This window comes from Scyliorhinus torazame, chromosome 2, assembly GCF_047496885.1.
Source record: "Scyliorhinus torazame isolate Kashiwa2021f chromosome 2, sScyTor2.1, whole genome shotgun sequence".
NCBI classification, from domain to species: Eukaryota; Metazoa; Chordata; class Chondrichthyes; order Carcharhiniformes; family Scyliorhinidae; genus Scyliorhinus; species Scyliorhinus torazame.
In genome coordinates this window covers 9,569,785-9,586,419 of record NC_092708.1, presented here as the reverse complement: position 1 = coordinate 9,586,419, position 16,635 = coordinate 9,569,785, and the positions used below count along the sequence as shown (strand labels likewise).

Here is a 16,635-nt window from a genome sequence, read left to right as displayed (position 1 = left end):
GACCAAACTTACTGCATCCACACCGTGCGATATGCTGCTTTTGCTCGATGATTCTCTCTCTCCACAATATTTCGACTTTTTTATACGTTGGGCAAGTCCGGCATTGGATGCCCACCCCTAACTGAGTAGTTATTTCCCAATCGATCGCATTGCTGTTTGTCTGGAGTCACGTGGAGGTTAGATCAGGCAGATTCACCACCCGAAGGGACATTACTGAGCCAGATGGGTTTTTACTACAATCGATAATACTTCCATGGTCACCATTCCTGAGGCGTGGTTTATATTCCAGATTTATTCATTGAATTTGTGTTTTCCCAGCTGCCAAGGTGGGATTTGAACCCATTACCCTGGGTCACTGCATTATTATTGCAGTGACATGAGCATCTCCTCTGCTGTTCCACCAGCACAGGGCGCACTATAGAACGGACCAATCCTGGTGCCGCCAGACACCCTCATGCTTGGACACACACAAGCATGTTCTCTCACATGCACCAGGCACGATATAGGCATCAATGCATTCTGTCTCCCAGAAGTTACTCAAATCACAGCAAGGTTCCCTCTCCCTAACTCAGACCAGAATATGGAATGGAAATTGGATTCCTGATGGGACACACTCAGGACACGCGCCATGGCGGGTTGCGAGAACAGTAATCAATCCCCTCACTGGGATACAGTTCCACACACACCGACACTCACTGGGATACAGTTCCACACACACTGACTCTCACTGGGATACAGTTCCACACACACTGACTCTCACTGGGATACAGTTCCACACACACTGACTCTCACTGGGGTACAGTTCCACACACACTGACTCTCACTGGGATTCAGTTCCACACACACTGACTCTCACTGGGATACAGTTCCACACACACTGACTCTCACTGGGATACAGCTCCACACACAGACTCTCACTGGGATACAGTTCCACACACACTGACTCTCACTGGGGTACAGTTCCACACACACTGACTCTCACTGGGATTCAGTTCCACACACACTGACTCTCACTGGGATACAGTTCCACACACACTGACTCTCACTGGGATACAGCTCCACACACAGACTCTCACTGGGATACAGTTCCACACACACTGACTCTCACTGGGATACAGTTCCACACACACTGACTCTCACTGGGATACAGTTCCACACACACCGACTCTCACTGGGATACAGTTCCACACACACTGACTCTCACTGGGATACAGTTCCACACACACTGACTCTCACTGGGATACAGTTCCACACACACTGACTCTCACTGGGATACAGTCCCACACACACTGACTCTCACTGGGATACAGTTCCACACACACTGACTCTCACTGGGATACAGCTCCACACACAGACTCTCACTGGGATACAGTTCCACACACACTGACTCTCACTGGGATACAGTTCCACACACACTGACTCTCACTGGGATACAGTTCCACACACACTGACTCTCACTGGGATACAGCTCCACACACAGACTCTCACTGGGATACAGTTCCACACACACTGACTCTCACTGGGATACAGTTCCACACACACTGACTCTCACTGGGATACAGTTCCACACACACTGACTCTCACTGGGATACAGTTCCACACACACTGACTCTCACTGGGATACAGTTCCACACACACCGACTCTCACTGGGATACAGTTCCACACACACTGACTCTCACTGGGATACAGTTCCACACACACTGACTCTCACTGGGATACAGTTCCACACACACGGACTCTCACTGGGATACAGTCCCACACACACTGACTCTCACTGGGATACAGTTCCACACACACTGACTCTCACTGGGATACAGTTCCACACACACTGACTCTCACTGGGATACAGTTCCACACACACCGACTCTCACTGGGATACAGTTCCACACACACTGACTCTCACTGGGATACAGTTCCACACACACCGACTCTCACTGGGATACAGTTCCACACACACTGATCTCACTGGGATACAGTTCCACACACACTGACTCTCACTGGGATACAGTTCCACACACACTGACTCTCACTGGGATACAGTTCCACACACACTGACTCTCACTGGGATACAGTTCCACACACACTGACTCTCACTGGGATACAGTTCCACACACACTGACTCTCACTGGGATACAGTTCCACACACACCGACTCTCACTGGGATACAGTTCCACACACACTGACTCTCACTGGGATACAGTTCCACACACACCGACTCTCACTGGGATACAGTTCCACACACACTGATCTCACTGGGATACAGTTCCACACACACTGACTCTCACTGGGGTACAGTTCCACACACACTGATCTCACTGGGATACAGTTCCACACACACTGACTCTCATTGGGGTACAGTTCCACACACACTGACTCTCACTGGGGTACAGTTCCACACACACTGACTCTCACTGGGATACAGTTCCACACACACTGACTCTCACTGGGATACAGTCCCACACACACTGACTCTCACTGGGATACAGTTCCATCCACACAGACTCTCACTGGGGTACAGTTCCACGCACACTGACTCTCACTGGGGTACAGTTCCACACACACTGACTCTCACTGGGATACAGTTCCACACACACTGTCTCTCACTGGGATACAGTTCCACACACACTGACTCTCACTGGGGTACAGTTCCACAAACACTGGCTCTCACTGGGATACAGTTCCACACACTCTGACTCTCACTGGGGTATAGTTCCACACACACTGACTCTCTCTGCGATACAGTTCCACACACACTGGCTCTCACTGGGACACAGTTCCACACACACTGACTCTCACTGGGATACAGTTCCACACACACTGATTCTCACTGGGGTACAGTTCCACACACACTGGCTCTCACTGGGATACAGTTCCACACACACTGACTCTCACTGGGACACAGTTCCACACACACTGACTCTCACTGGGATACAGTTCCACACACACGGACTCTCACTGGGATACAGTCCCACACACACTGACTCTCACTGGGATACAGTTCCACACACACTGACTCTCACTGGGATACAGTTCCACACACACTGACTCTCACTGGGATACAGTTCCACACACACCGACTCTCACTGGGATACAGTTCCACACACACTGACTCTCACTGGGATACAGTTCCACACACACCGACTCTCACTGGGATACAGTTCCACACACACTGATCTCACTGGGATACAGTTCCACACACACTGACTCTCACTGGGATACAGTTCCACACACACTGACTCTCACTGGGATACAGTTCCACACACACTGACTCTCACTGGGATACAGTTCCACACACACTGACTCTCACTGGGATACAGTTCCACACACACTGACTCTCACTGGGATACAGTTCCACACACACCGACTCTCACTGGGATACAGTTCCACACACACTGACTCTCACTGGGATACAGTTCCACACACACCGACTCTCACTGGGATACAGTTCCACACACACTGATCTCACTGGGATACAGTTCCACACACACTGACTCTCACTGGGGTACAGTTCCACACACACTGATCTCACTGGGATACAGTTCCACACACACTGACTCTCATTGGGGTACAGTTCCACACACACTGACTCTCACTGGGGTACAGTTCCACACACACTGACTCTCACTGGGATACAGTTCCACACACACTGACTCTCACTGGGATACAGTCCCACACACACTGACTCTCACTGGGATACAGTTCCATCCACACAGACTCTCACTGGGGTACAGTTCCACGCACACAGACTCTCACTGGGGTACAGTTCCACACACACTGACTCTCACTGGGATACAGTTCCACACACACTGTCTCTCACTGGGATACAGTTCCACACACACTGACTCTCACTGGGGTACAGTTCCACAAACACTGGCTCTCACTGGGATACAGTTCCACACACTCTGACTCTCACTGGGGTACAGTTCCACACACACTGACTCTCACTGGGATACACCTCCACACACACTGACTCTCACTGGGGTACAGTTCCACAAACACTGACTCTCACGGGGATACAGTTCCACACACACTGACTCTCACTGGGATACAGTTCAACACGCACTGTCTCTCACTGGGATACAGTTCCACAGACACTGACTCTCACTGGGGTACAGTTCCATACACACTGGCTCTCACTGGGATACAGTTGCACACACACTAACTCTCACTGGGATACAGTTCCACACACACTGTCTCTCACTGGGGTACAGTTCCACACATACTAACTCTCAATGGGATACAGTTCCATACACACTGTCTCTCACTGGGATACAGTTCCACATACACTGACTCTCACTGGGATACAGTTCCACACACACTGTCTATCACTGGGATACAGTTCCACAAACACTGACTCTCACGGGGATACAGTTCCACACACACTGACTCTCACTGGGATACAGTTCCACACACACTGGCTCTCACTGGGGTACAGTTCCACACACACTGGCTCTGACTGGGATACAGTTCCACACACACTGGCTCTCTCTGGGGTACAGTTCCACACACACTGGCTCTCACTGGGGTACAGTTCCACACACACTGGCTCTCACTGGGATACAGTTCCACACACACTGACTCTCACTGGGATACAGTTCCACACACACTGACTCCCACTGGGATATAGTTCCACACACACTGACTCTCTCTGCGATACAGTTCCACACACACTGGCTCTCACTGGGACACAGTTCCACACACACTGACTCTCACTGGGATACAGTTCCACACACACTGATTCTCACTGGGGTACAGTTCCACACACACTGGCTCTCACTGGGATACAGTTCCACACACACTGACTCTCACTGGGACACAGTTCCACACACACTGACTCTCACTGGGATACAGTTCCACACACACTGACTCTCACTGGGATACAGTTCCACACACACTGACTCTCCTGGGATACAGTTCCACACACACTTACTCTCACTGGGATACAGTTCCACATACACTGACTCCCACTGGGGTGCTGTTCCACACACACTGGCTCTCACTGGGATACTGTTCCACACACACTGACTCACACTGGGATACAGTTCCACACACACTGACTCTCACTGGGATACAGTTCCACACACACTGACTCTCACTGGGATACAGTTCCACACACACTGACTCTCACTGGGATACATATCCACACACACTGACTCTCACTGGGATACAGTTCCACACACACTTACACTCACTGGGGTACGGGTTCCACACACACTGACTCTCACTGGGATACAGTTCCACACACACTGACTCTCGCTGGGATACAGTTCCACACACACTGACTCTCACTGGAATACAGTTCTACACACACTGACTCTCACTGGGATACAGTTCCACACACACTGACTCTCACTGGGATACAGTTCCACACACTGACTCTCACTGGGATACAGTTCCACACACTGACTCTCACTGGGATACAGTTCCACAGACACTGACTCTCACTGGGATACAGTTCCACACACTGACTCTCACTGGGATACAGTTCCACACACACTGACTCTCACTGGGATACAGTTCCACACACACTTACACTCACTGGGGTACAGGTTCCACACACACTGACTCTCACTGGGATACAGTTCCACACACACTCACTCTCACTGGGGTACGGGTTCCACACACACTGACTCTCACTGGGATACAGTTCCACACACACTGACTCTCGCTGGGATACAGTTCCACACACACTGACTCTCACTGGAATACAGTTCCACACACACTGACTCTCACTGGGATACAGTTCCACACACACTGACTCTCACTGGGATACAGTTCCACACACTGACTCTCACTGGGATACAGTTCCACACACTGACTCTCACTGGGATACAGTTCCACACACACTGACTCTCACTGGGCTACAGTCCCACACACACTGACTCTCACTGGGGTACAGTTCCACACACACTGACTCTCACTGGGCTACAGTTCCACACACACTGACTCTCACTGGGATACAGTTCCACACACACTGGCCCTCACTGGGATACAGTTCCACACACTGACTCTCACTGGGATACAGTTCCACACACACTGACTCTCACTGGGATACAGTTCCACACACTGACTCTCACTGGGATACTGTTCCACACACTGACTCTCACTGGGATACAGTTCCACACACTGACTCTCACTGGGATACAGTTCCACACACTGACTCTCACTGGGATACAGTTCCACACACACTGACTCTCACTGGGCTACAGTCCCACACACACTGACTCTCACTGGGATACAGTTCCACTCACACTGACTCTCACTGGGATACAGTTCCACACACACTGACCCTCACTGGGATACAGTTCCACACACACTGACTCTCACTGGGATACAGTTCCACTCACACTGACTCTCACTGGGGTACAGTTCCACACACACTGACTCTCACTGGGATACAGTTCCTCCCTGAGATTCTGTTTCCACTGCCTCTGAATCTTGACCATATTGTCCATCATTCCCAATCATTTGTGCTTGCTTTAAACATAGATGGATAGATACATAGAAGATAGGAGCAGGAGGAGGCCTTTTGGCCCTTCGAGCCGGCTCCGCCATTCATCACCGTCATGGCAGATCATCCAACTCAATAGCCTAATCCTGCTTTCTCCCCATAGCCTTTGATCCCATTCTCCCCAAGTGCTATATCCAGCCGACTCTTGAATATATTCAAAGTTTCAGCATCAACTACTTCCTGTGGGAATGAATTCCACAGGCTCACCTCTCTCTGTGTGAAGAAATGTCTCCTTATCTCTGTCCGAAATGGTTTACCCTGAATCCTCAGACTGTGACCCCTAGTCCTGGACGCACCCGTCATTGGTAACATCTTCCCTGCATCTACCCTGTCTAGTCCTGTTAGAATTTTATAAGTCTCCATGAGATCCCCCCTCATTCTTCTGAACTCCAATGAATATAATCCTAACCGACTTAGTCTCTCCTCATATGACAGTCCCGCCATCCCTGGAATCAGTCTGGTAAACCTTCACTGCTCTCCCTCGAGAGCAAGAACATCCTTCCTCAGAGAAGGAGACCAAAACTGCCCACAATACTCCAGGTGTGGCCTCACCAAGGCCCTGTATAATTGCAGCAACACATCCCTGCTTCTATACTCGAAACCTCTCGCAATGAAGGCCAACATACCATTAGCCTTCTTTACCGCCTGCTGCACCTGCATGCTTACCTTCAGCGACTGGTGCACAAGGACACCCAGGTCCCGCTGCACACTCCCCTCTCCCAATTTACAACCATTCAGGCAGTAATCTGCCTTCCTGTTTTTGCTTCCAAAGTGAATAACCTCACACTTATCCAAATGATACTGCATCTGCCATTGGTTTGCCCACTCGCCCAACCTGTCCAGATCATGCTGTAAGATCCCTGTATCCTCGTCACAATTCACCCTCCCACCTAACTTGGTATCATCTGCAAACTTTGAGATGTTACATTTTGTTCCATTACCCAAATCATTAATATATATTGTGAATAGCTGGGGTCCCAGCACCGGTCCCTGTGGTACCCCACTGGTTACTGCCTGCTAACTTGAAAAGGACCCATTAATCCCTACTCTTTGTTTCCTCTCTGCCAACCAGTTTTCTGTCCACCTCAATATATTTCCCCAAATCCCATGTGCTTTAATTTTGCACAATAATTTCTTATGCGGGACTTTGTCAAACGCCTTCCGCAAGTCCAAATATACCACATCGACTGGCTCCCCCTTGTCAACTGTACTGGTTACATCTTCAAAGAATTCCAACAGATTTGTCAAGCATTATTTTCCTTTCATAAATCCACGCTGACTCTGACTGATCCTGCCACTGCTTTCTAAATGTTCCGCTATAAAGTCCTTGATAATGGATTCAAGCATTTTCCCCACTACCGATGTTAGGTTTACTGGTCTATAATTCAGCTTCCTCTCTACCTCCCTCTTTGAATATCGGAGTGACGTGAGCTGCCCTCCAATCTGCAGGGACAGTTCCAGAGTCTATAGAATCCCAGAAGGTGACCACCAATGCATCCACTATTTCCAGAGCCACCTCTTCAAGCACTCTGGGATGCAGATTCTCAGGCCCTGGGGATTTATCCGCCTTCAATCCCATCAGTTTTCCCAGCACCATTTCTCTAATAATGTCGATCTCCCTCAGTTCTTCCCTCTCACTAAACCTTTCATTCTCCAACATTTCTGGTATCTGATTTGTGTCCTCATTTGTGAAGACAGAACCAAAGTATGTATTCAATTGCTCAGCCATTTCTTTGTCCCTCATTATGCATCCCCCTGTTTCTGTCTGTAGGGGGCCTACATTTCTCTTTACCAATCTCTTTCTCTTCACATATCTGTAGAAACTCTTAGTGTCAGTCTTTATGTTCCCTGCAAGCTTCCTTTCGTATTGTACTTTCCCCTTCTTAATCAATCCCTTTGTCCTTCTTTGCCGAATTCTAAACTGCTCCCTATTCTCAGACCTATTATTTTTCTTGGCCAATTTGTATGCTTTTTCCTTGTATCGGATACTATTTCTAATTTCCTTTGTCCATGGATTGGCCCTCTTACCCCCTTTGCTTTTGTGGCAGACAGGAATGAACAGTTGCTGTAGTTCCTCCATGCGTTCCTTGAATGTTTGCCATTGTCTACCCACTGTCATCCCTTTAAGTAGCTCTCCCCAATCTATCAAGGCCAACTCACGCCTCATATCCTCATAGTTCCCTTTGTTAAGATTCAGCACCCGAGTCTCCGAATCATCTACTTCACTCTCCACCTTGATAAAAAATTCTATCATGTTATGGTCACTCATCCCCAAGGGGCCTCGCACAGCCAGATTGTCAACGACTCCCTTCTCATTACACAGGCCCCAGTCTAAGTTGGCCTGCTCTCTAGTTGTCTTTGTTTGGCTCTAATTTGCTCGCTTCGGGCAGATAGGGACGGGGCTGATGGGGCAGCTGGGGCCTTAGGGTGTTACGACCATGCAATTTTCTTGATCAGTGTCTGTCTAATAACATTCTTTCTCACCTGATAATGTGACAGGAATGGAACACCTTGAGAATGGGCCAAGTGTCTCTGTTGATTACAACACTGCTGACCCCTTGATCCGATGGGATTCCTATGATAACTTCAGTACCCAACGAGAGGAGCAGGCAGAAGGTAAGAATAGTGAAACCAAATCAGCTCCAGGCTCTCTGTCTGATGTAGGAACCTTGTTGGAGCTTCCTGGGCTCTGAGTGGGCAGTGTGGTGTCACTGGTGTGTCCGCAATGTCGGCGCGTCAATGAAGCTTTGTTTCAATGTAGATGAGAGTCACTCAATGGTTACAGCACTGAATGAGGCCATTCGGCCGAGTGTATCCTTACCTGCTCTCTGCCTGAGCATCTCACCCAGTAAGTACCACTCCCCTGCCTGTAGGCCTCACCACCCCCAACTCAAGGGCAGCGAGGACTCGGCAATCAGGCCGCCGATCCCGTGAAAGTGGTTTTAAAAAACGACCTGCAATGTTTTCGACTTCAGACAATTCTCCAGTTTTCTTTTGAATGCTTTGATTGAACTCCCTCCGACAAACTCTCAGGCACCTGGGGTTCCCCTCCGCGTCACTCACTATCCTGGCTGGGAAATGCATCGCACTGTCTTCACTGTCACCGGGTCAAAATCCCGGAACATCCCTCCCGAACAGCACTGAGAGGGCATTCCATTTGCTTTATTGACTCATGGCATTTGCATGTTGCTGACAAGGCCAACATTTATGGCCCATCCTTCATGTTATAACCCTTGAGAAGTCGTGGAGAGCTGCCTTCGTTAACCTGTGACAAGGCCTCAGTCGCCACAAATCCCGGCGCCACAGAGGGAGAATTCAGAATGTCCAATTCAAAGGACACACAAAGAAAAAAGAAGAGGACAGCACAGGAAGAGGCCCTTCGGCCCTCCAAGCCTGCGCCGACCATGCTGCCCGTCTAAACTAAATTCACCTAATAAGCACGTCTTTCAGGACTTGTGGGAGGAAACCGGAGCACCCGGAGGAAACCCACGCACACACGGGGAGAACGTGCAGACTCCGCACAGACAGTGACCCAAGCCGGGAATCGAACCTGGGACCCTGACGCTGTGAAGCCATAGTGCTAACCACTGTGCTACCATGCCGCTGCCGTCAAAGTGGTGCAGGTACATCCACCGTGCAGTTGGGGAGGGAGTTCCAGGGTGTTGACCCAGCGACAGTGGTGGTGTGATAGGCCTCGATGCTGCCTTGATGTCGAGGGCAGCCACTCTCTCCTCACCCCTGCAGTTCAGCTCTTCTGTCCATGTTTGAGCCAAGGCTGTAATGCGGAGCTGAGTGACCCTGGCGGAGACCAAACAGGCTACTGCTGTGTGATTGCTGTTTTATCGTACTTTGGCAACGCCTTCCTTCACTTTGCTGATGATGAAGAGATTTGGATTTAGACTGTACGGGCCACACCTGGACAATATGAAATGAAAATCGCTTATTGTCACAAGTAGGCTTCAATGAAGTTACTGTGAAAAGCCCCTAGTCGCCACATTCCGGCGCCTGTTCGGGGAGGCCGGTACGGGAATTGAACCGTGCGGCTGGCCTACCTTGGTCTGCTTTCAAAGCCAGCGATTTAGCCCAGTGCTAAACCAGCCCCGATATTCCACGCTGTCGGTAGATGCGAGGACTGTAGCTGTACTGGAACAGCTTGGCGAGGGAAACGGCTAGTTCTGGAGCGCATCAGTCCCACCAATGAGATGTTGACAGGGGCACATTGCCTTTGCTGTGTCTCTTAGCTGTGTGATCTCAGGAGGAAACTTTCAAAGATATCACAGAGCTCAGGTTTCCCACTGCTATTCTGAACAGGCGCCCCGGGTGCTGACGACACAGGAGGGTGTTATCTTTCAGACAGGTGGGTTCTCCAACATCTCTGTCCTGATTTATGATGGAGAGGTGCTGAAGTTCTAACTGGATCTGATGTATCAGCATCAACAATTAATTACACGGCGAGTAAGTCAAGTGAGAAGCAGGATGTCCGGCAGCCAGGATTAATCCCTTTGGATTTCTGATAAGAACGGGACTGGCACACTCCCTCAGTACTGACCCTCTGACAGTGCGGCACTCCCTCAGTACTGACCCTCTGACAGTGCAGCACTCCCTCAGTACTGACCCTCTGACAGTGCAGCACTCCCTCAGTACTGACCCTCTGACAGTGCAGCACTCCCTCAGTACTGGCCCTCTGACAGTGCAGCACTCCCTCAGTACTGACCCTCTGACAGTGCAGCACTCCCTCAGTACTGGCCTTCTGACAGTGCAGCACTCCCTCAGTACTGACCCTCTGACAGTGCAGCACTCCCTCATTCCTGACCCTCTGACAGTGCAGCACTCCCTCAGTACTGGCCTTCTGACAGTGCAGCACTCCCTCAGTACTGACCCTCTGACAGTGCAGCACTCCCTCAGAACTGACCCTCTGACAGTGCGGCACTCCCTCAGTTCTGACCCTCTGACAGTGCAGCACTCTCTCAGTACTGACCCTCTGACAGTGCAGCACTCCCTCAGTACTGACCCTCTGACAGTGCCGCACTCCCTCAGTCCTGACCCTCTGACAGTGCGGCACTCCCTCAGTACTGACCCTCTGATAGTGCGGCACTCCCTCAGTACTGGCACTCTGACAGTGCAGCACTCCCTCAGTACTGTCCCTCTGACAGTGCAGCACTCCCTCAGTACTGACACTCTGACAGTGCGGCACTCCCTCAGTACTGACCCTCTGACAGTGCAGCACTCCCTCAGTACTGACCCTCCGACAGTGCGGCACTCCCTCAGTACTGACCCTCTGACAGTGCGGCACTCCCTCAGTACTGACCCTCTGACAGTGCAGCACTCCCTCAGTACTGACACTCTGACAGTGCGGCACTCCCTCAGTACTGACCCTCTGACAGTGCAGCACTCCCTCAGTACTGACACTCTGACAGTGCGGCTCTCCCTCAGTACTGACCCTCTGACAGTGCGGCACTCCCTCATAACTGACACTGACAGTGCGGCACTCCCTCAGGACTGACACTCTGACAGTGCGGCACTCCCTCAATACTGACCCTCTGACAGTGCGGCACTCCCTCATAACTGACACTCTGACAGTGCGGCACTCCCTCAGTACTAACCCTCTGACAGTGCGGCACTCCGTCAGTGCTGACCCTCTGACAGTGCGACGCTCCCTCAGTACTGACCCTCTGACAGTGCGGCACTCCCTCAGTACTGACCCTCTGACAGTGCGGCACTCCCTCATAACTGACCCTCTGACAGTGCGGCACCCCCTCAGTACTGACGCTCTGACAGTGCGGCACTCCCTCATAACTGACCCTCTGACAGTGCGGCACTCCCTCAATGCTGACCCTCTGACAATGCAGCACTCCCTCAGTACTGACCCTCTGACAGTGCGGCACTCCCTCAGTACTGACCCTCTGACAGTGCAGCACTCCCTCAGTACTGACCCCCTGACAGTGCAGCGCTCCCTCAGTACTGACCCACTGACAGTGCGGCACTCCCTCAGTACTGACCCTCTGACAGTGCGGCACTCCCTCGTAACTGACCCTCTGACAGTGCGGCACTCCCTCAGTACTGACCCTCTGACAGTGCGGCACTCCCTCATAACTGACCCTCTGACAGTGCAGCACTCCCTCAATACTGACCCTCTGACAATGCAGCAATCCCTCAGTACTGACCCCCTATCAGTGCAGCACTCCCTCAGTACTGACCCTCTGACAGTGCAGCACTCCCTCAGTACTGACCCTCTGACAGTGCAGCACTCCCTCAGTACTGACCCTCTGACAATGCAGCACTTCCTCATACTGACCCTCTGACAGTGCGGCACTCCCTCAGTACTGACCCTCTGACAGTGCAGCACTCCCTCAGTACTGACCCTCTGACAGTGCAGCACTCCCTCAGTACTGACCCTCTGACAGTGCAGCACTCCCTCAGTACTGACCCTCTGACAATGCAGCACTTCCTCATACTGACCCTCTGACAGTGCGGCACTCCATCAGTACTGACCCTCTGACAATGCAACACTCCCGCAGTACTGACCCCCTGACAGTGCAGCACCCCCTCAATACTGACACTCTGACAGTGCAGCACCCCCTCAGTACTTATACTCTGACAGTGCGGCGCTCCCTCAGTACTGACCCTCTGACAGTGCAGCACTCTCTCAGTACTGACCCTCTGACAGTGCAGCACTCCCTCAGTACTGACCCTCTGACAGTGCAGCACTCCCTCAGTACTGACCCTCTGACAGTGCAGCACTCTCTCAGTACTGACCTTCTGACAGTGCAGCACTCCCTCAGTACTGACCCTCTGACAGTGCAGCACTCCCTCAGTACTGACCCTCTGACAATGCAGCACTCCCTCAGCACTGACCCCCTGACAGTGCAGCACTCCCTCAGTACTGACCCTCTGACAGTGCGGCACTCCCTCAGTACTGACCCTCTGACAGTGCAGCACTCCCTCAGTACTGACCCCCTATCAGTGCAGCACTCCCTCAGTACTGACCCTCTGACAGTGCGGCACTCCCTCAGTACTGACCCTCTGACAATGCAGCACTTCCTCATACTGACCCTCTGACAGTGCGGCACTCCATCAGTACTGACCCTCTGACAATGCAACACTCCCGCAGTACTGACCCCCTGACAGTGCAGCACCCCCTCAATACTGACACTCTGACAGTGCAGCACCCCCTCAGTACTTATACTCTGACAGTGCGGCGCTCCCTCAGTACTGACCCTCTGACAGTGCAGCACTCTCTCAGTACTGACCCTCTGACAGTGCAGCACTCCCTCAGTACTGACCCTCTGACAGTGCAGCACTCCCTCAGTACTGACCCTCTGACAGTGCAGCACTCTCTCAGTACTGACCCTCTGACAGTGCAGCACTCCCTCAGTACTGACCCTCTGACAGTGCAGCACTCCCTCTGTACTGACCCTCTGACAATGCAGCACTCCCTCAGCACTGACCCCCTGACAGTGCAGCACTCCCTCAGTACTGACCCTCTGACAGTGCGGCACTCCCTCAGTACTGACCCTCTGACAGTGCAGCACTCTCTCAGTACTGACCCTCTGACAGTGCAGCACTCCCTCAGTACTGACCCTCTGACAGTGCGGCGCTCCCTCAATACTGACCGTCTGACAGTGCGGCGCTCCCACAGTACTGACCCTCTGACAGTGCGGCACTCCCTCAGTACTGACCCTCTGACATTGCGGCACTCCCTCAGTACTGACCCTCTGACAGTGCAGCACGCCCTCAGTACTGACCCTCTGACCGTGCAGCAGTCTCTCACTACTGACCCTCTGACAGTGCAGCACTCCCTCAGTACTGACCCTCTGACAGTGCAGCACTCCCTCAGTACTTACCCTCTGACAGTGCAGCACTCCCTCAGTACTGACCCTCTGACAGTGCGGCATTCCCTCAGCACTGACCCTCTGACAGTGCGGCACTCCCTCAGTACTGACCCTCTGACAGGGCGGCACTCCCTCAGCACTGACCCTCTGACACTGCAGCACTCCCTCAGTACTGACTCTCTGACAGTGCAGCACTCCCTCAGTACTGACCCTCTGACACTGCAGCACTCCCTCAGTACTGACCCTCTGACGGTGCAGCACTTCCTTAGTTCTGACCCTCTGACAGTGCAGCACTACCTCAGTACTGACCCTCTGACAGTGCAGCACTTCCTCAGTACTGTCCCTCTGACAGTGCAGCACTCCCTCAGTACTGACACTCTGACAGTGCAGCACTCCCTAAATACTGACCCTCTGACAGTGCAGCACTCCCTCAGTACTGACCCTCTGACAGTGCAGCACTCCCTCAGCACTGACCCCCAGCAATGCAGCATTCGCTCAATACTGACCCTCTGACAGTGCAGCACTCCCTCAGTACTGACCCTCTGACAGTGCGGCACTCTTTCAGTACAGACCCTCTGACAGTGCAGCACTCCCTCAGTGCTGACCCTATGACAGTGCAGCACTCCCTCAGTGCTGACCCTCTGACAGTGCAGGACTCCCTCAGTACTGACCCTCTGACAGTGCGGCATTCCCTCAGCACTGACACTCTGACAGTGCGGCACTCTCTCAGTACTGACCTCTGACAGGGCGGCACTCCCTCAGCACTGACCCTCTGACACTGCAGCACTCCCTCAGTACTGACTCTCTGACAGTGCAGCACTCCCTCAGTACTGACCCTCTGACACTGCAGCACTCCCTCAGTACTGACCCTCTGACAGTGCAGCACTCCCTCAGTACTGACCCTCTGACAGTGCAGCACTCTCTAAATACTGACCCTCTGACAGTGCAGCACTCCCTCAGTACTGACCCTCTGACAGTGCAGCACTCCCTCAGCACTGACCCCCAGCAATGCAGCATTCACTCAATACTGACCCTCTGACAGTGCAGCACTCCCTCAGTACTGACCCTCTGACAGTGCGGCACTCTTTCAGTACAGACCCTCTGACAGTGCAGCACTCCCTCAGTGCTGACCCTATGACAGTGCAGCACTCCCTCAGTGCTGACCCTCTGACAGTGCAGCACTCCCTCAGTACTGACCCTCTGACAGCGCGGCACTCCCTCAGTACTGACCCTCTGACAGTGCAGCACTCCCTCAGTACTGACCCTCTGACAGTGCAGCACTCCCTCAGTACTGACCCTCTGACAGTGCGGCACTCCCTCAGCACTGACCCTCTGACAGTGCGGCACTCCCTCAGTACTGACCCTATGACAGTGCAGGACTGCCTCTTGTTATGTTCTGGTGCTTGGCCGGTAGGAATGATACACAATAGAATGTGTATTTCTTGACCCGTTAAAGTGTTTTATTATAAAATAAATGCATGGTTCAGATAACTGCGAGAATTATATTTCAAACGACTAATACCGATAAGTTAGCCTCCAGCTACTGCAAGAATGACTATCCACTAGCACGACAATCCCCAGTCTCCTCGAGGTACAGAGTTACATGATAGACTTGCACTGCAGCCGACTGGTTGGAGGTCATTTACATCACTTTTTGTGCTGGCTTGTGCATATCATCACATCCCCTTTCCTTTGGAAATCTAACTATTTACAACATTACTTTGTTTTGAAGTACAACATGATATGCATAATTCTTTTTAACATTTAACAATTTATAGTCCATCACAAATCCAATCTCTCAGGTTCACGTCTTTGTCTTGTTGATCTTCTGAGGGTAGGTTGAACTTGTGAACACGTTTCATTTTCATTTGCTGTTCCAGATGTTTTTAGTTGTTCTTCTTGACTTTGTTCCGGCTCCGTGTGCTGAAATGTTTCTTTTTTGAACTGTCTTCGAATTGCTCACAATGACCTCTTGTGGTTCCATTAGAAAAGGTTGCTGAACCTTCAACAAAGCTCTCCTGTTTCTCCTTGAGACCGTTCCGTCATCAGTGATGATCAGATACGAATGAGGACCTGTCTGTTGCAGTACCTTAGCATACTTCAACCATCCGTTGCCATCAGGATGTTAAAGCCTCACTGTGTCATCTTTTTGTAACGGTTGGAGGCTTCTTGTGGATTTGTCATACTACCTCTTCTCCTTCCTTTTCTGAAAAATACATTTCCTCTCTAGTTTTCGTTTAACTAGTTCCTTCGGAATACCGGGCAAGGTTGTCCAAAGTTGCCAGTTGATC

At 51.5% G+C, this 16,635-nt stretch overlaps 1 protein-coding gene across 10 annotated transcripts in view; it reads left to right on the top strand.

Annotated features, from left to right (window-relative positions):
* tns1b (tensin 1b) overlaps positions 1-16,635 on the top strand; it is a 1,628,779-nt gene that overhangs the window by 1,318,100 nt on the left and 294,044 nt on the right. For all 10 annotated transcript variants that reach the window (XM_072468585.1, XM_072468574.1, XM_072468565.1 and 7 more), the window contains one exon: positions 9,012-9,128. In XM_072468585.1, the coding sequence (XP_072324686.1) occupies positions 9,012-9,128 (117 nt within the window). The remainder of the gene's footprint in view (positions 1-9,011; positions 9,129-16,635) is intronic.